The sequence below is a fragment of the Anomaloglossus baeobatrachus genome, unplaced genomic scaffold (assembly GCF_048569485.1).
Source record: "Anomaloglossus baeobatrachus isolate aAnoBae1 unplaced genomic scaffold, aAnoBae1.hap1 Scaffold_281, whole genome shotgun sequence".
NCBI classification, from domain to species: Eukaryota; Metazoa; Chordata; class Amphibia; order Anura; family Aromobatidae; genus Anomaloglossus; species Anomaloglossus baeobatrachus.
In genome coordinates, this window is record NW_027442287.1 from 105422 (window position 1) to 126154 (window position 20733).

A 20733-nucleotide genomic window follows, 5' to 3' on the forward strand; every position below is an offset into this window, starting at 1 on the left:
TTTGGAGTCTTTTTTCTCAGTGTTCACTATATGGTAAAACTGACATGTTGGTGTGAAGCCTCAGGTCGGTACGAGTTCGTAGATACCAAACATAGGCTCTGTGCACACGTTGCTTTTTTCATGCTTTTTTCCTTTCAGATTTTAATCAATACTGCAAGGAAAAAGCTTCCCAGCAAAGTCTATGAGACTCCTGAAGTGCTGTGCACACGGGGCTTTTTTCAGCAGCTTCTTTCTGCCAAGACATGCTTTTTCTGCAGAAAAAAAATCTGCTACATGTACACACAGTCTTACTTTTATCTAAGGGGTTAAAAAAATTCAGAAGTTGTGCCTTTGTCGCCATTTTCCGAGCCCCGTTGCATTCTCATTTTTTGGGATCTGGGTCTGTGATGGCTTTTTTTGCGTCTTGAGCTGGCGTTTTTAATTAAATCATTTTTGTGCACATGCTATGTTTTGATTGCCTGTTTGTGGAAATAAAACCCCCCTCACAATTTTTGGTGTTTGGAATTTTTTTTCTCGCCACGCCGTGTACTAATCAGATTAACTAGTTTTATAGTTTGATTGATCAGGCATTTCTGAACGTAGCGATACCAAATATTTGAGCAAAAATCTCCGTAACACCATACAAATTTGGATGTGGGCATGGATTCTGCTAAATTCCCACATACAGCACAAACTCAGAACCATGGTATTAAGAGAAAAGAGAACAAGAGTTTTATAGTGCTAAAATTGTTCAAAAAAAATTATTATGAAGAAGGTGAACATCCATTTAGTCTAAAAACATATTAAAACACCAGGACAATGCCCCGAGATAGATAGACAGCACTTAGAGATTAGAGGCACCTGTCCCCTGATGAAGATTGAAAACCGATGTATCGAAACGTGCGTTGGGCGTTTCGAGGTTCCATTTCCTGTGACCTGTTACCGAATTCAGCTTTACCACCGCCACTTTTGCATGCCCTACTCCAGTATTACATCTCTGTATGCTTTAAGCTTTTTGAGTGGATCTGACTTCATGTTGTACCTAGTTATAGTCCACTATGGAGATACTATATTCTGATATTATGATGATTGTGCCATCTGTACAATAATAAAATGTAATTAGTTTCATGAGTCCCTAAGTGGTGTCTATCTATCTCGGGGCATGGTCCTGGTGTTTTAATATGTTTTTAGACTAAATGGATGTTCACCTTCTTTATAAGAAAATTTTTTGTACAATTTCTTCTATAGAAACTCTTGTTCTCTTTTTTCTTGATACCAAATATGTGTAGTTTTTTTTATTTTTATTAACTGTTTTATTTTCAGGAGGGTAATTTGAATTTTTAGGTTTTTTTGTTATTTTTTTTCTTCCTATTATTTTTTAAAAACTTTTTATTAACATTTTTTATTTATTTTCCTAGTCCCCTAGGGGACGTTATCACTGCATAGTCCGATTTCCTAAGCATTTCAGAAATGCTGCTTCCTGTGAGTGCTGGCGATCTGTAGGCTCTCCCAGGAAGTTTACCATGGCAGTGTCAGGGGTCATCAGCTGACCCCGCGCTACCATGGAAACACATTGGCGAACCGTGATCATGTCACGGGACAGCCGATGGTGGTGGGAAATGGCACAATCCCCACTGCGGCCATTTAAGTCGTGCTGTCAGTGTTTTACAGCGCTATCTAAAAGGGTTAACAGGTGCGGGTGGATCTCCGATACACCTGAGCCTGATACCCACACCTGATACCCAAACATATGCAGAGATTTCCTCGGGCTCACCACCAGAGCCCGCAGTAACTGGAGATAGGCGACCAAAGACGTACCGGTACGCCCTTGGGCGTAAAGGGGTTAAAAAACAAAAGCAATTTATATTTCATTATATATAGAAAATAAAAGTTGTAAATTTATTTACACACAACACTGCTGCATGGACAGTATATGCACGCTCAGTTCTGCTACATAAGCACATTTACATACAGCTCTACTAAATACAATGGAGATCAAAATTAGAGAACAATGTCTGATGACTCGCTTTTTTCAGAAACAATGTAATAACTTTGTCACCAAGGATGTTCCAGAGCTTTTCTATTGGGTTTAGATCAGGACACTGGGCAAGTATTTCATTGTTTCAATGTTTTCTGTTTCAAGGAACTGCTTTACCCAATTTGTTGTATGACAGGGGGCATTGTCCTTCATGAAAATTGCTGGATGATTGAGGGATGAACGCAAGGAAGGAACCACGTGTTGTTGAAGAAGGTTCTGATACACACTTACATTCACTCTTCCATGTAGCTGTATGAGAGGTCCAAATCCTGCTGCAGAAAACATTCCTCAAACCATTACACATCCTCCACCACCATTCACTGACTTCTTAACACACTTTGGGTTTAGTCTTTCTCCAGTTCGTTGACGAACATAATGTTTCCCATCAGACCCAAATAAATTAAATTTGCTTTCATCGCTATCTATGGAGCACTTCTTCTCTGTCCACACAACATGCTCCTCACAAAAGGTGAGTTCAGCCTTTTGATTCTTTCTGCTAATGAGAGGTTTGGTCACTGCAGAGTGGGCTTTCAATCCAAATGCTCTGAAACATTGTGACATTGTATGACGAGACAGATCCTTACCCTGTTTGGTGCTGAACTGGCGAGCAATTCTAGCTGCAGTGCTGAAACAATTACCCATGGAGATTCTCCACATTATCCTGTCCTCTCTTGCGAGAGCGACCAGTCTTCTTTGGGGAATTGAAAGAGTTTGTGATGTTGTAAAGATGCAATATTCTCCAAATCACAGACTTGCAACAACCAAATTCTCTTGCTAGGGCTGTTAGGGTTAACCCTTAGGCCTTCATATGGATAACCTGCTGCCGGTGTGTTTCAATCACTTTGTAATGGCACACCATTTCTGCAAAGTCAGTGCAAACCTAAAAGTTAGGCTGCCAACAGGGTTTGTCAGATAATTAAGGAAATTAGCACTAGGTGACACCAATAACTTGCAGGTATCTGAAAGTGTTCTCTCATTTTGATCAGTGTTTATTTACATTTATTTCATTTACATTTTTATGTGCTTTTGAAAAAAAACAATTTATGAAATAAGTTTAAAATACTGTGAATTTCCTCATATTAGCATATAATCACGTAGTACTACACAGTGATCGCAACATTTAGAAAATTGTGATCTTCACTGTATATACATTTATATACACACACACACACACACTGTGTACACATCACCCCATTTTACAGTCCCTTACAGGGTATGTGATTGATCCTATGACTGAAAAGTTTTTGTTAGAAGTGCATCTTATAGTCCAAAAAATATGGTAAGTTCCAAAGTAATTTCCCTTCCTCATTTAATTATACGACTGTCTGTTATGTGATTTTTGGACAATCTGTCAATAAAATATTTATTTTGTCCCTGTGCAAGTTATTATTGATGGTCAAGAAAATATGAGTTTCCTTGTTTTCATTTTTCCCATTCTAGGTATGATAATGGATACTCCCTGTGTGGGATTTTTGATGTTTAAGAAAGTTCCACTTGTGTTTAAAACATTCTGAACATGAAAAAGGCTTCTCCCCTGTGTGAGTTATTTGGTGTCTAATAAGATGCAATTTCTGGGGAAAACATTTCCCACATTCTGAACATGAAAAATGCTTCTACTCTCTGTGACTGCTCTGGTGATAAAGAAGAGTTGATCTACTTGCAAAACATTTCCCACATTCTACACATGAAAACGTCTTTTCCCCTGTGTGAGTTCTCTGATGTCTAATTAGATCTGATTTGGTGTTAAAACATCTCCCACATTCTGAACATGAAAAAGGTTTCTGCCCCGTATGAGTTCTTTGATGTGTAACAAGACTTGATTTCCGGTTAAAACATTTTCCACATTCTGAACATGAATATGACTTCTCCCCCGTATGAGTTCTTTGATGTGTAACAAGACTTGATTTCCGGTTAAAACATTTTCCACATTCTGAACATGAATATGACTTCTCCCCCGTATGAGTTCTTTGATGTGTAACAAGACTTGATTTCCAGTTAAAACATTTTCCACATTCTGAACATGAATATAACTTCTCCCCAGTATGAATTATCTCATGGCTAACAAGACTTAATTTGTGGCTAAAACTTTTCCCGCATTCTGAACATGAATATGACTTCTCCCCCGTATGAGTTCTTTGATGTGTAACAAGACTTGATTTCTGGTTAAAACATTTTCCACATTCTGAACATGAATATGACTTCTCCCCAGTATGAATTATCTCATGGCTAACAAGACTTAATTTGTGGCTAAAACTTTTCCCGCATTCTGAACATGAAAAAGGCTTCTCACCTGTGTGAGTTCTTTGATGTATAACAAGATGTGATTTCCGGATAAAACATTTCCCACATTCTGAACATGAAAAAGGCTTCTCACCTGTGTGAGTTCTTTGATGTGTAACAAGATGTGATTTCCGGATAAAACATTTCCCACATTCTGAACATGAAAATGGCTTCTCTCCTGTGTGAGTTCTTTGATGTATAACAAGTTTTGATTTCTGTATAAAACATTTCTCACATTCTGAACATGAATATGGCTTCTCCCCTGTATGAGTACTTTTATGTGTAACAAGATTTGATTTCAAGTTAAAACATTTGCCACATTCTGAACATGAATATGGCTTCTCCCCTGTGTGAGTTCTCTCATGTTGTACAAGGTTTGATTTATAATTAAAATATTTCTTACAAATGGAACAAGAAAATCTATTCTCCTCTGTGTGAATTTTTTGATGTTTTACAAATGATGTTTCTGGAAGAAAACTATTTCCATTTTTTAATTGTGAAATTGGCTCCTTTTCTTTCAGATCAGTTGGTTTTCTAATGCCTCTTTTGTGACTTTTATTAATTTTAGTAGTCTGTAATGATTCAGAAGAGAGGACCCGTTTCATAGAATCAGATGATAGATCTTTGCTGTGAAAGAAAGATGGGATATCTGGAATAATGGCATTTGCTTTAGTTGAATCTTGTGTGATCTCAAAGACATCTGATTTATAAATTGAAGATGTCAGTTGTCCCACTGGTCTCGTGGTACAGCCATCTGCTAAGAATAAAACCTGTTATTTTTTTCATAAAATATGCTTGAAATTAATATTTTTAAACATTTCTACTTAAAACGTCCATAGAAACAGCAAGTTATGTAGTAAAATAGAATTATTTGCTAAGACAATAACAGCTCACAGTCTAATAGAAGACCTCATGGCATGAACCAGTAGAGTATGGTACACCACCTAAAATGTTATGTAGGTGAATATGATACCAATATAAACTTCCTCTCCCACAAAAACAAGCCCCCTCTCAGTTCCATCATCTGTCAATGGCAAAACAGAGTATTCCAACATTATAACGACGCCAAACACACCTCCAAGACGACCACTGCATTGCTAAACAAACTGAGGGTAAAGGTGCTGGACTGGTCAAGCATGTCTCCAGACCTGAACCCTATTGAGCATCTGTGGGGTCTCCTCAAATGGAAGGTGGAGGAGCAGAAAGTCTCTAACATTCACCAGATCTGTGATATCATCATGGAAGAGGATACAGTAGCTCCTGTGACGTTCTAGTGAACTCCATGCACAAGAGAATTAAGGCAGTGCTGGAAAGTAATGGTGACCACATGAAATATTGTCATTTTGAGCACAGTTTGGCAATTTCACTTAGAGGTGTACTCATGTTTGTTGTCAGCAGTTTTAACATTAATGGAAGTTTGTTAAGTCATTTAAAGGACACACCAAAATTACATTGTTATACAAGCTGTACACTGACTACTGTGCATTGCATCAAAGTGTCAGATCATCAGTGTTGTCCCATGAAAATATACAATTAAATATTTACAAAAATAGGGGTGTATTAACCTTTGTGATATACTGTATTTGCAATTTTCACTCCAACATCCACTGCGTCACTGAAGGCTATAATTTCCAAAATGGAGTCCCTTTATGGGTTCTCTGGTTTTCTGCTGTTCTGTCACATCAAGTCTTCTGCAAATGTGTCACATCTTATCTGGGATCTGCTCCAGTGACGTCAGCTTCTGTTGTTGAGGGTATGAATTGAGTAACCTGAAATACTTAATTCAGCCATATCACAGACCCAAATATGTGGTTTAGTTGATGTAGCCTAATATATTTATGAATGTTTTTGTTTCCTACTGACTCATATATGAATATATTCAGTGATTTTCCTTAATACAAAATGCCAGCTATGGACTCTCTAATATCGGGAAAAGTTTTGAAAGAGCCCATCACATCAGGTTAATGTCTCCATGGTCCAGTCTGCTGAGCACTGGCAGTGACACGCGAGTTAACGTCACATCTCAGATACCGATGGACCTGAAACAACTGAAGCAGAGAGCGGCTGCCATTCCACCCATGATCTCAGAAGGATTCTCTGAATCAGCGTCACAAACTGTTCACATGAAGCCTCATCACGCTTTGGCTCTTTATCAAGAGCAGATCACCAATGTTCACGAGGTGGCCCTGGATAGACTTGCACCAACCAAAATTAGAAGTTTTCCATTATTCCCCTCCCCATGTACATTTACCCATACGGACTCTACATTGTTGCAGTTCCCCCCAATGTCACCTAAAACCTGTGTTGAATGATGACATTGGGGGGAACTGCAACAATGTAGAGTCCGTATGGGTAAATGTATGTGGGGAGGTGAATAATGGAAAAATTCTAATTGGAGTTGCTATAAGCCTCCTAACATACCTGAACAAATAGAGGGTGAAATGCTGCAACAAATTGAAAAGGCAGCTAATAATCAGGTTCTTATTATGGGGGATTTCAACTATCCAGACATACAGTTGGACATAGAATCTACTGGTTGTGCTAAAAGCTGTAAGTTCTTATCTACAATTAAGACCATTTCTTCTTTCAGATGGTAGATGAATCGACCAGGGGAGATAATTTGCTAGATCTGGTCCTGTCAAACAGACCAAACACAATTTCAGATCTACAGGTCCGGGAGCACTTGGGCACCAGCGATCATAATATGGTAAGCTTCAACGTAATATTCAATAGAACATTTCAAAGGGGAAATGCTGAAACCTGGAATTTTAGGAAAGCTGATTTCAACAAATTAAGGGAAGAGCTTAAATGTGTAGATTGGGACAAAGTCATGGTAACTGGGGATACTGAACATAAATGGGGTAAGTTTAAGGATATACTACTAGAGTCCTGTAAAAAACTTATACCCTCTGGTAATAAAATGTCCAGGAATAAAAAGAAACCACTTTGGATAAATAAGACTGTACAAAGTATAAAAAACAAAGGGCGTTTAAAATCTTAAAGGCTGAGAATACAGAAATAGCATTTCAGAAGTATAAAGATATCAATAGGAAATGTAAAAAAAGACATCAAGCAAGCAAAATTAGCTACTGAAACAAAAATCGCCAAGGATATTAAAATAAATCCCAAAATCTTTTATAAATACATTAATGCCAAAAGGAAAACAAAGGATAGTATCGGTCATTTAAAATATAATAACTAGTTAGTTATACAGGACAAACAAAAGACTGAGATATTAAATAGTTATTTCTCATCAGTGTTCACCAAGGAACTGACTGTACCAGGGATCATTCAACAAGTGAAAAATCAAAGTTCACCACCCGATATAATTAATTTAACACAAGAAGAAGTATGCCTGCGTCTGAGTAAATTAAACAGTGACAAATCCCCAGGGCCAGATGGCATCATCTACGAATATTGAGGGAATTGAGCTCCGTAATCAACAGACTGCTGTATCTCATCTTTTTAGACTCGCTTTCTAACAGGGTTGGTTCCTCAGGATTGGAGGATTGCTGATGTGGTACCGATATTTAAGAAAGGTAAGAGGCTGGATGCAGGCAACTACCGTCCAGTAAGTCTGACATCAGTAGTGTGCAACGTTTTTGAGGGCATTTTAAGGGATGACATGCAAAAATATATTGCAAAAATATATAATAACTCAAAAAAAAGCATGGATTCATGAAAGATAAGTCATATCTAACCAACATGTTGGGGTTCTATGAGGGGGGAAGTGCAAACCTGGATATTGGTAATGCAGCTGATGTGATTTATTTAGACTTTGCAAAGGCATTTGATACTGTACCACATAATAGCCTTAAACTAAAGCTCCAGAAGCAAGAACTAGGGGAAACTATATGCAACTGGGTAAGGCGTTGGCTACAAGATAGGAAACAAAGAGTAGTCATAAATGGTACTTTCTCTAAATGAGCTATAGTCAGCAGTGGGGTGCCGCAGGGATCTGTGCTAGGACCGATTCTTTTTAATATCTTTATTAATGACCTTGTGGATGGGATTGATAGTAAAGTGTCAGTCTTTACTGATGACACCAAACTATGTAGGATATTATAAACTTACCTATATAGTACAATATTACAAAAAGATCTGGATAAGATGTCAGAATGGGCAGATACTTGGCAAATGAGATTTAATGTTGATAAATGTAAAGTAATGCACCTAGGATGGAGTAATCCTATAACTGCGTATACATTAAATTGAAGTAAACTCGGGGCTCCACATTTTAAAAAGGACATTCAGAAGTTAGAGTCAGTTGAAAGGTGGGCAACTAGACTACTACAAGGAATGGAAGGTCTCCCATATGATGACAGGTTGAAAAAGTTAGATATGTTTAGCTGAGAAAAAAAGACGTCTCAGAGTAGATCTCATTTATTTGTATAAATACATGTGTGGTCAATATAAAGGACTGGCACATGACTTATTTCTTCCAAAGACAATACTACGGACCAGGGGGCAAACACTGCGAGTGGAAGAAAAGCAATTCCGGCAGCTAAATAGGAAAGGGTTCTTTACAGTTAGAGCAGTCAGACTGTGGAATGCCCTACCACAAGAGGTAGTAATGGCAGATACTATAACAGCTTTTAAAAAAGGGCTGGATGATTACCTCACTACACACAACATTGTTGGTTATAAATGACTTAGTGACCAAATGTAGAACTGGTTGAGGAAGGTTGAACTAGATGGACCTAGGTCTTTTTTCAACCTAAGTAACTATGTAACTACCGTATTTTTCACTTTATAAGACGCACTTTTGTTCCCCCAAATTTTGGGGGAAAGTAGGGGGTGCGTCTTATAATCTGAATATACGGATTATATACTGCAGCTTCCAGGGGAGGTGGGGGCCGCTCTGGAGCGGTGGTGGTGGCTGAGGGAGGCTGGTAGAGGCTGGTGAGCTGGTGACGGCTGCAGCCTTAGATCTCCTGCTCATATAATATGCAGAGCCGCTGTCCATCATCGTGGTGCTGAAACTGGCACCGCGGTGAAGGGCTGCGGGAGCGGCACATATTATATGTGCATGTGCTCCCCTTTTATCGCACATGCCCCCCTGTGTTAGATGTGGCCCCCATGCTGCTGCCCATAGTAAAATAAAAAACGCTTTACTAACCTCCTCCAGCGTGTCTCCCCGGTCTCCCTCCTGCTGCTGTGATCAGGCACGCAGAGATGTCACTCTGCTGTACCGATCACATGACCAGCACTGAGAACCAGGAAGTGCAGGAGGCCGGAGCTCAACCACACGGAGGGAGACACGAGGGAGGACAGTGCTGGAGAAGGTAAGGAAAGAGTTTATTTTACTATAAGCAGCAGCATGGGGGTGATATCTAACACAGGGTGATGTATGCCAGCCACAGTGGGCCATGTGCAGCAATAGGGGGCTGTGTGCCAGCCACAGTGGGCGATGTGCAGCAATAGGGGGCCGTGTGCCAGCCACAGAGGACGTGTGCCAGCCACAGGGGGCCGTGTGCCAGCCATAGAGGATGTGTGCCAGCCACAGGGGGCCATGTGCCAGCCATAGAGGACATATGCCAGCCATAGGGGACATGTAGCATCACTGGGGGCCGTGTGCCAGCCACAGTGGTCGTGTGCCAGGCATAAGGGACATGTGGCATCACTGGGGGACGTGTGCCAGCACAAGGGGGCTATAGTCAATATAAGGTGGCCATATCCAGATTAATGGGGCTAATTTTAGGACGGGGGGCTATGAGGGACATATAACCTATATGATTTGTTAGACGGACACTGGCATTATAAGACGGACCCCATTTATTAAATTATCTATTCCTTCACCAAATTTGGGGTTACGTCTTATAATCAGGTGCGTCTTATAAAACGAAAAATACGTTATGTAAGTATCCTCCGTCTCGTTTAATATCTGGAAAAATAACCACAGACAATCTGTAGCAGATGTTTTTTGGTTATGTGCTGATCTCAAGATAAGATCTAGATTCAACCTTCCTTGGTCAGGATAATGTGCCCTAATGAAAGTATTACATCTATAGTTGGACCAATTACATTTAATTACAACCAAGGGGGGGGTGTTATGATTCAGGGACCGGGGAGGATCCAATAATGCGGAATCCCAAAAAGGTAACAGAGTGGCTGGAAACTTAATAGACTGCAGACCTAATCCTGATACACAACTAACATTAGCTGTGGGGCGTGCCTACGATGACCTGGACGCCTTGACAAAGCCGGAGAACTAAATAATCTCACAGATAGAAATATAAGAAAGCTAATCTGCCTCGGAGTAGTCCCCAAAGATAGATAGATAGCCCCCCACATGTAAAGGCTACGGTGATATAGAAGAACACAATACAAAGCCAGAAAGGACAAATTTTAGCAAAGGTGAGGCCCAAACTATCTTTATAGAAAAGGATAGGAAAGCCCAACTGTCTGCAGCCGTAAAAACCCTAATGAATACTAGCACTACTGATATGGAAAAATTCTGAGGTTACTAAACCTCTCCTCCACTGTACCAGCACTCAGATGTTACTGGAATCCAAAAAACACTAATACAGATGAGGGACTGAATAATACCATGCATGACAAAGCACAAATCTTGCAGAATCATGGCGCTAAGTATACAGACACTCCCAGCAGGGAATGATCCCATTCCACCACGAACTCCACACAGACAAATTAGGACTCATGCATAGTATCAAAGCAGAACAACAAAAGGTAGTAAACAAACAGCAGAGGTCCAAGACCACTTATCTGAGGGAAGTTCAGGAAGTGAGTAGAGCTGGTTGCAGAATGTACTGGACACACAGGAGCAATTGACAAGTAACAAGAGAAAGCTACTAAGTTAAATAGCCCAATCAGACCCTGATTGCCAGTCCTCTGCAGGTGTGTCGCTTCCCTTCCACACATCAATTGCACCGCCAGCACGGACCACAAGAGGGAGCTCCAAACTGGAAAACGTATTCAAAACAGGGGTGGTTCACAGATAAGTTCCAAATGAAATATGTCTAAATGATAAAGTTTTAAAAATGTAAGGTTGACAACAGTCACAGATATTTTATTAAGGGGGGACTGTGAGGGTAGGGCTGGGCTATGGGCCGTTTGTCCAGATGTAATAAGTTTATCTGTGTGTGTGTGTGTGTGTGTGTGTGTGTGTGTAAATAATCAAAGTATAGATGTCGTTTCATAATTATCTGTGTGTATATGACGATTTCATAGAAGCTTTATAATATGATTAGAAGATGTGTGTATGTACAGTATGGTGTTAAAGATGAAGCCAATAAATAGTGAATAAGTGTGAGTATAGACAATAACAAATGTACTGAAATAGTCAAATTCATCAGTCTTCATCAGTAAAATAATTAGTAACGAGCGGTGACACAACTCTGGGTGATTAGAGGATGGGCTCGGTGGCTCTTATCTGTATATTAGAGCCATCAGCCATGCACAGCTGAGGGATAGATCACGGCAGATGGGGAATGGTCTTTTTTTTGCAGTTTATTGCAATTCTGTTGAAGTTAATCGGTTTTAAAGAAAACTGAAAAGTCAAAATAAGTCTAAGTTCACACACTGAGTTATTTCGACGCAGCGTTTTTGTGCGTTTTGTGTGTCAAAAAACGCGCAAAGACGCACCCGCGGCAAAAAAACGTGGCAAAAACGCATGCGTTTTTACAGCGTTTTGGTGCGTTTTTTGCTACGTTTTGCTGCAATTTTGCTCACTGCGTTTTTATGCGGTTTTTTTTATCAGTGAACAATGTCATAAAGATTGTTGAAGAAAAAAAAAAGGTCTGTCATTTCCTTCTTCAATATGTTCTTCATTCTCCACTAGTGTATGCAAGAGAGCAGACAGCTGCAGAACTAGAAGGCTCAGCATGCTCCATCCAGGACTGTATGCTGGAGGGAGAGGCAGGGGGAGCAGAACTAAGGCTCAGCATACTCCATCCACTAGTGTATGCAGGAGAGCAGACAGCAGCTGCAGAACTGCAAGGCTCAGCATCCTCCATCCAGGACCGTATGCAGGGGTTTTTTGCCCCCCAAAAAAATTACGTGGGCTTCACCATATTTTTGCATGCTAGCCAGGTACGGGCTGCCCCCAACCCTCAGCTGCATATTTGTACCTGGCTAGGAACCAAAAATATAGGGAAGCCCTTTTTTTTTTATTTCATGAATTGCATGAAATAATTTTAAAAAAAAATGACGTGGGCTTCGCCCAATTTTTTGAGTCCAGCCTGGTACAACTAGGCAGCTAGGGATTGGAATCTACAGCGCAGGGTGCCCATGCTTTCTGGGCACCCCTGCTGCGAACTGCAGTCCGCAGCCACCCCAGAAAATGGCGCTTTCATAGAAGTGCCATCTTCTGACGCTGTATCCAACTCTTCCAGCTGCCCTGATGCCAGGTGGCTCGCTGGGTAATAATGGGGTTAGGGCTAGCTGTATATTATCAGCTGGCCCTAAGCCCGAAATTCATGGTGTCACGCCAATATTAGACATGGCCACCATGAATTTCTAGTAAAGATAAAAAAAACCAACACACAGAAAAATATTTTTATTAGAAATAAAACACAACACAATTAGTGACTCCATCTTTATTGAAATAAACCCCCCCCTCACCCCTCCGCAGTAATCCTGGGTCAAGGGTCCCGCGCTGTCCAATCCGGATTCAATATCATCTGATCGGTTTGCTGGAAGGCAAAGCAATCAGATGATGTGTCAGGTTCAAGGACCTGAATCACATGACACAGCAGCTGATTGTATAAAAGCCGTTTATACAATCAGCTGATGCATCGGTGCAAAAAAAAAAAAAAATACACACATCTGCGCTCTGACTCCTGTCCGATCGCACCAGGAGCTGCCGGTAATCAGTGAAGCGGTCTCCTGACGGCATCAGCTGATAGCCAGCCGGGCGGTAAAAGCCGGCGTCACCGCGAGACTTGCGATCAGCTGATGCGCCAGGTGCCGCATCATGTGACCGCATCAGGTGATCACCGCCAGGTCCTGTATCCATCGAACGTGCTGCCTGGGAGCCAGCACACAGCCGGAGCAAAGGTGGCGGTACCGGGAGAGGAGCAGGGAGCGGACATGGCACTGGGAGTCTGCAGACAGGTGAGTATGACTTTTTTTTTCTACTGTTCACTTTTGATTTCACAGCCGCTTCCACCTCCTGCCCGGCCATGGCGCCGCACGGGAGCAGACATGGCACCGGCGGGAAGTGGGGGCAGCGGTGGCGGTACCGGGAGGATTTATGCTTCTGTGTTTACTGACAGAAGGAATCCTCTTCCTGTACATGTCACTTTACTACCCACCCCTTGCGTTTATAGCTGCGTTTTTAGTCATAGAAACGCACTAAAACGCAGCTATATTTGCAATTTGCATTTTTCATTGCGTTTTTAAACAGCTCATTGAACTCAATGGGTGGAACACGCAGTGAAAAACGCGAAAATAATTGACATGCTGCGTTTTTGTGGGCACTACAAAAACGCAGCTAAAAAAAAATGCTGTGTGCAGACAGCAAAAATGAAAATTCATAGACTTTGCTGGGGAAGCAAAGTCATGCAGTTTTCTGGGCAAAAACGCACCCAAAAAACGCGCAAAAACGCCGTGAAAAACGCACTGTGTGAACTTACCCTAAGGGGAAACTATTGTACAGAAATTCACACTTGGATCTCACTGGACATTTAATGTTGTCTATCATAAAAGCAAAGTTTGATGAAAAAGACTGGACCTGGTGTTGTAGGGACTAAATTATCACATTCAGCAGCACAAAATACAGAGAAGGTAGATTCATCTTATATAATGCCAGGAATCTAGGAAGGAAACAGCATCATCACCCTCCGATATTTCCTACAGGCTATCATAATATCATTCTACTTGTCCGCACATTCTATGTACGCTAATGTAGTGAACCTTAATCCATCGGGGTGCTACAAAGTTCTGCATACCCACCAGGATGCAGGGCCTACACCCTTAGGGACTCAGAACCCCAGTGCCAGTAACACCAAGAACCCAGGTAATCCCAAACTGTGGAGAGGAGTCAGGACACAGAAAGGAGAAGGAAGTCTGCAGTGAAAGGGAGAAGACATAGTCAGAACTGCGGTGACTGTTGAAAGTTGACAGTGAAAGTGAGAGGTGTGACTGAGCAACATCCTGACTCGGGTTGACAATGACCTGGTACCCAGGAGAGGTGGTTGCCGGTGAAGTATTCCCGGAACTACGCACCAACAGGGTACAGGACCCTAGGACAGGAAAGAGCTTCAAGCCGACCTGTTAATGTGGCGCCCCTGAGGCTTCCGTCGCCACAGGTCATTGCACCCCATCCAGCGGTGTGATGCCCCATTCTGGGTGAGGAAAGGAGTGAACACCGGTCCCCTGGTAAATCTACACTACACCCATTGCTAGGAACACACTGGGACCAGGGATAGTGGCAGAAAACCCTCCCATGCTGCATGCTGGGAGGGGCCGTAAGACCCATCCCTGCTCCTATAGGGTAGAACAGAGCAACTGGGGAGGTGGGAGGAGCCACAAGAGTGCAGACACAGAGAGGAAGGTCTAGTGGAGTCAGTGGAAGAGAGAGTGGGGAAGGAGGAGGAGGCCTGCTGGAGGCAGGCAAGGAGGAGAAAAGAAAGGAAAGAAAGCTCCAAGTCAGTCAGGGGCTGAAAGGAAAGAAAGAGACGCTTCCTGGTGAAGATCCTGGGACTCAGAGGGTCCAGGTGACACCAAGCAGAGAACAGAAGGGATCCCAGGGCCACGGGTAGCTGTAGAGCTGCGGTGGCCTGTTCCACAGGAACAACGGTGGAGGGATCAAGCTGCAGCAGGGGACGGTCCCTAGAAACCGGAGGAGTGCAAAATCATCTCCAGACAGTAAAAACTGAGGCCCAGGGAAAGTTGTAAACTCCCCGGGCAAGAGCCCACAGCAGTACCTCTAGAAAAGGGATAATCAGCCGACAGGTGACCCCCCAGCCTGGAGGCTGTTGTGGAGGCCAAGCCAGGTTCATCCTACAAAGGCAAGGCTAAGGAAGACAGCTGAAGACAGAGACACTTAAGAGAAGGGTACCGGCTTTTACTCCAAGAATCACCCAGAAACGGCGGAGGTCCCTGACAGTGGTCCCAGCAGTCCAAGGGTTCCTGCAGGACTGTGACAAGAATTGTGAGTAAAGAACTTGAAACTGCACCCTTGGAGTTGCCTCTGTTATTTCATCTGCATAGACACTCACAAGCACCAACTGTGCCCCGGGGCACTGCTCCACCTGTGGGGAGTAGTACCACCATTGCTGCCATATCATCCCCCGGAGGCCTCATACAGCAGCGGCGGCTTATTAGCCGCATACCACAGGTGGCGTCACGAACACAAACTTTAATTCAAGCCACATATTCTACTGACACCCACCAGGGCCACGGAGCCGGGCCCAGCTACCACTGACTACCACCGGACTAGTCCGGCCCGGCACCGGGTGTCCCATAGCCCTGGGGTGGGCGAGTCAACTTTGGCGTCACGAACAGGATGTCGTGCCCAGGACGGGTACTGTGCGCCTGAAAAGACTGTGTTACTGCATGCTTCATTGTGAAAACTGCCGCCATTAGCGCTGCAAAGAGCGAGAAGAAGGGGGGCGTGCCAGAAGAAAGGGCGCGAAGAGAAGCCCCGCCCCCTTGGTCTTGGCAAAAAGAGCGCGAAGCGGTGCCCGCCATGGAAGGCGGAGGAAGAAGCAATGGCGACTAGACAAGCTGGCCGGCTGGCAGGAAGAGTCTAAATGCCAGACCAGCAAATAAAGAAGATGTACCTGATAGCGAGTGGAGCGGTGCCGGCCGTGATGGGCTGGGCGCCAGTCTGGCGCCAGATGATAGTGCAGCCTCCGGCCCCGCCTCTGGGAAGGGAAAGGGTGCAGCCGAGTGGCGTGGTCGAGCACCCGAGCAGTGTTCCAGCAAGCGTTCCCCAGGTCGGCAGCATGGCAGAGAGGCTGCAGAAGTACGCACCAGGGACCGGGAAGATGGATCCCGAGCTGGACCTGCTCCGGGAGGAAATGAGAATCCTGGCTCGGAGGCTGAACAACATGCAAACGGAGGTGGACCGGCGGAGTGGAAACTCGATGGTGCCGGAGAGCGTGGGCCACAGGATGGAGGCCGCAGAGCAGCGACCGGGTGAGCTATTTGAAACCCTGACCCGTCCGGACCCATGGCCCTACCAAGCGCCACCGCCCAGTCCCTCCACCGTCCCGCTAGCTTTCCCAGCCAGCCCCGCTGACACCCGGTGGGGCACCGGAGGCCTACTTGAAACCCCCGAAGATGGCGCCTGGGGAGGGGTGGACCCCGCGCAGTTAGTGGGCCCCCTACCGAGTCCCCCTGTAAGCCTCCTGGGAACAACATCTCCGGGAGTGAACTGGGACGCGGCGCCCATTGAGAGTGGGAGACTACAGCAGCCACTGCGGCCCAAGGAGACTCCCCTGGCAAATGAGCTGACCTGCCAGAGATTGGTGAAGGAGTACCAGCGGGAGCGGGAGGCCCGAGAGGAGAAGCGGAGGGCCGAGGAGGCGTCCAACCTGGCCTCCAAGGATCAAATCAGAAAGGCCCTCAAGGGGTCACAGGGCCCAGTGAGACGGGGCCTAGTGGTAGACTTTCGACAGGAAGGAGGCTGGGGCTTCATCAGAGAGCCCGGACTGGGTAAAGATGTTTTTGTGGCCCGACGTGATATTGAGGAACACCTGCCCAAAGGCCACTCAGGGCGAGATGCTAAGCCGGGTGACGCTGTGGAGTACACCCGGCTGATGGGAAGCCGGGGCTGTACGCCCTGCACGTACACATCCTGCGGGAGGAGACGTCCTCAAAAGAACCGGAGTGGCGCCGCACTATGCCAGCGTGCAGCGTCTCCCCTGTCAGCAGCAGCCGCAGCACTACCTCAAAGCAGGCCCAAGCCGCAGAACGGAGCAGCGGGCCTGCAACAGCCACGCAGGAGACACAGACCCGGATCTCCATGGCTTGTCTGATGCAGGGTGCACGGCCAAAGCAAGACCCTAAAGATCACAGCAACAGCCCCCTGCAAACAAGTAGCCCTCTGCAGGAACGCAGTGTTGCACGTGCAAGAAGCCCCATTCCCGCCGAGGCCGCAGTTGTCCGCAGAGGATCAGTGGCCAGCACCCAGGGGACCCAGACAATAATCTCATCGGCATACCTGTTGCCCGGAGCAATGCCGGAGTGGGACCCCCGCATCTATCCTCGTGAGTAAGAAGGAAAAGAAGATGCTGAACTGTAAATAGCCCCTGTCTGCCCCTTATGCTTTGTGAAGATGTCCCTTTTGTGCTGCCCTCATGTTCTTTTCGAAGATGACACCCTTTCCTGCCTACTGCCCCTTGTACTTTTTGAAGAAGTCACTCCCCCTGTGTATGTGTACCGGGCCACTAGACTGGAATGTGGTCCCTGGTAAATGTGATGTGTAAAGTGTCCTGTGTAACCAGGCCACTGGACTTAGTGGCTGGTATTGTTTCCCACTTTGTCGACTGAGAGAAACGAACTGCCAGGCTACTGGACTTGTAGTAGCCAAAAATGTAATTAGTTGCACCCATTGTGCCCCCTACCAGAATTATGGGGGATGTGCCCGAACCGTGCAATGGACTGGAAGTGCACACTTAGAGTTTTTCTTTATAAGAAGTTTGCAACGTTTACCAATATGTGCCTCCCATAAAGGGAAGAAATGTTATATTGTTTTTCTTTCTACACGCGTGTAAAAATGTTTTTGCAGTTTCTCCACATTTTCTGTTGTTTTTCAGCCCGAGGACGTGCTGGGATTTGCTGTGGGGGAGTGTGGCGCCCCTGAGGCTTCCGTCGCCACAGGTCATTGCACCCCATCCAGCGGTGTGATGCCCCATTCTGGGTGAGGAAAGGAGTGAACACCGGTCCCCTGGTAAATCTACACTACACCCATTGCTAGGAACACACTGGGACCAGGGATAGTGGCAGAAAACCCTCCCATGCTGCATGCTGGGAGGGGCCGTAAGACCCATCCCTGCTCCTATAGGGTAGAACAGAGCAACTGGGGAGATGGGAGGAGCCACAAGAGTGCAGACACAGAGAGGAAGGTCTAGTGGAGTCAGTGGAAGAGAGAGTGGGGAAGGAGGAGGAGGCCTGCTGGAGGCAGGCAAGGAGGAGAAAAGAAAGGAAAGAAAGCTCCAAGTCAGTCAGGGGCTGAAAGGAAAGAAAGAGACGCTTCCTGGTGAAGATCCTGGGACTCAGAGGGTCCAGGTGACACCAAGCAGAGAACAGAAGGGATCCCAGGGCCACGGGTAGCTGTAGAGCTGCGGTGGCCTGTTCCACAGGAACAACGGTGGAGGGATCAAGCTGCAGCAGGGGACGGTCCCTAGAAACCGGAGGAGTGCAAAATCATCTCCAGACAGTAAAAACCGAGGCCCAGGGAAAGTTGTAAGCTCCCCGGGCCAGAGCCCACAGCAGTACCTCTAGAAAAGGGATAATCAGCTGACAGGTGACCCCCCAGCCTGGAGGCTGTTGTGGAGGCCAAGCCAGGTTCATCCTAAAAAGGCAAGGCTAAGGAAGACAGCTGAAGACAGAGACACTTAAGAGAAGGGTACCGGCTTTTACTCCAAGAATCACCCAGAAACGGCGGAGGTCCCTGACAGTGGTCCCAGCAGTCCAAGGGTTCCTGCAGGACTGTGACAAGAATTGTGAGTAAAGAACTTGAAACTGCACCCTTGGAGTTGCCTCTGTTATTTCATCTGCATAGACACTCACAAGCACCAACTGTGCCCCGGGGCACTGCTCCACCTGTGGGGAGTAGTACCACCATTGCTGCCATATCATCCCCCGGAGGCCTCATACAGCAGCGGCAGCTTATTAGCCGCATACCACAGGTGGCGTCACGAACACAAACTTTAATTCAAGCCACATATTCTACTGACACCCACCAGGGCCACGGAGCCGGGCCCAGCCACCACTGACTACCACCGGACTAGTCCGGCCCGGCACCGGGTGTCCCATAGCCCTGGGGTGGGCGAGTCATTAACACCTGCACAGCAAAGGGGACCATCAAGGACCTTGCTGACCCTAAAGAATTTGAAGACTCAGTAGCAAAGAGAGAACTGGAGAAAGGACCAGAGACTGCAACCCCACAGGGATCACGCTACCGTCAGGCGGACAGAGGTGGACAAACCACAGACCGGGAACCCCCAGTGTTCCATACCAGGGGGACCCACTTACCAGAGACAGGTGCAGGGGAAGAAGGTACCAAAGAACCAGACTGGCACTGGGACGAAGGGGACCTGGAGGCAAAACCAGCCGGCCTCGGGCAACCAGTTAACATCCCAACGTGAGTAAACCAGTTGCACTGAATCAATATCTGGACTCCTTCTTCTGACGCTCACTGCACCATACACCCGCTGGGGCAATACCCTACTTGTGGAGGGACTATCATACTAGTTGCTCATACCATCAGCCCCAGTAGAGACACTTAGCTGCAACACCGCAAGTGGCGTCATGAATAACCTCTATTCAAATATCCCCTGTAAAAATCCCCCATTACAAAAAGGGCCCAGGGCACGGAACCGGGTAACGGCCACCATCGTGACATCCCCAGAGCGTACATAACCCGGAACAGAGTACCCCATATCCCTGGGTGCTACACTGCTATTTGGCTTTGTAGTTTAGAAATCTGGGCAGCTGTGAGTACGCAACCTCTAACTCCAACAGAAGGACCTCCAATGCCCAAGTAATGGGGACAATTTCAACACATTGGCTTAGTGGCAGAATGGGGACCACTTGATTGTGATATGGCCGGACTACACCACGGATAAAGCAGCCACAGCCGGTGACTGAGAAGAATCTGTGACTTCTCTGCATTTAGTGGTCACTACTCACCTGGGCGGTTATCTGTAGGAACCTCCTCTTTACTCCGCTCATCACCCCTCACATATGTCTCTGTAGTATTAATATGGGGCAGATCTTCCCCCTGAAACAAATATTGTAAAAGTCACAGACAGATGGAGAAGTCCCATCTATGATCAGCTCTAATCCTGCCATCTCCACCGCTCTCATTACACAAGTATAACACATATAATACTGGAGGATAAAACAAGACTGCGCACAAGACCTTCACAGCCGTCTACACATCATAGGGAGATTTCATGGCACCTTCTCTCCATCTACCTGATGATCCTGAGGAACATCGGGATCTTCTTGTTTACAGTCCTGTGGGAGAAGAGGACGGGGACATCTCTCTGGTGTTGTCCTCTTACTGGATAGACCTGGAGGAGACACATACAGGGACTGAATTCATTCCTTACATACAGATAATTATAGGCCGTGTGTATTTAGTCCTGTCTATTACCTGGTGATGTGAGGGGCTGGGGATCCTCCATCATGACGTCCTTGTACAGATCTTTGTGTCCTTCTAAATACTCCCACTCCTCCATGGAGAAATAGACGGTGACGTCCTGACACCTTATAGGAACCTGACACATACAATGATA

At 45.4% G+C, this 20733-nt stretch overlaps 1 protein-coding gene across 1 annotated transcript; it reads right to left on the reverse strand.

Moving 5' to 3' along the window:
* Positions 1–1830: 1830 nt before the first annotated feature.
* Positions 1831–20481, reverse strand: LOC142265991 (uncharacterized). The gene is made up of 3 exons (XM_075332296.1): positions 20411–20481; positions 20123–20213; positions 1831–5051 (listed from the first exon to the last, which is right to left on the reverse strand). The coding sequence occupies exon 3, from the start codon at positions 4900–4902 to the stop codon at positions 3631–3633; it is 1272 nt and encodes a 423-aa protein (XP_075188411.1). The 5' UTR covers positions 4903–5051; positions 20123–20213; positions 20411–20481; the 3' UTR covers positions 1831–3630.
* Positions 20482–20733: the final 252 nt, after the last annotated feature.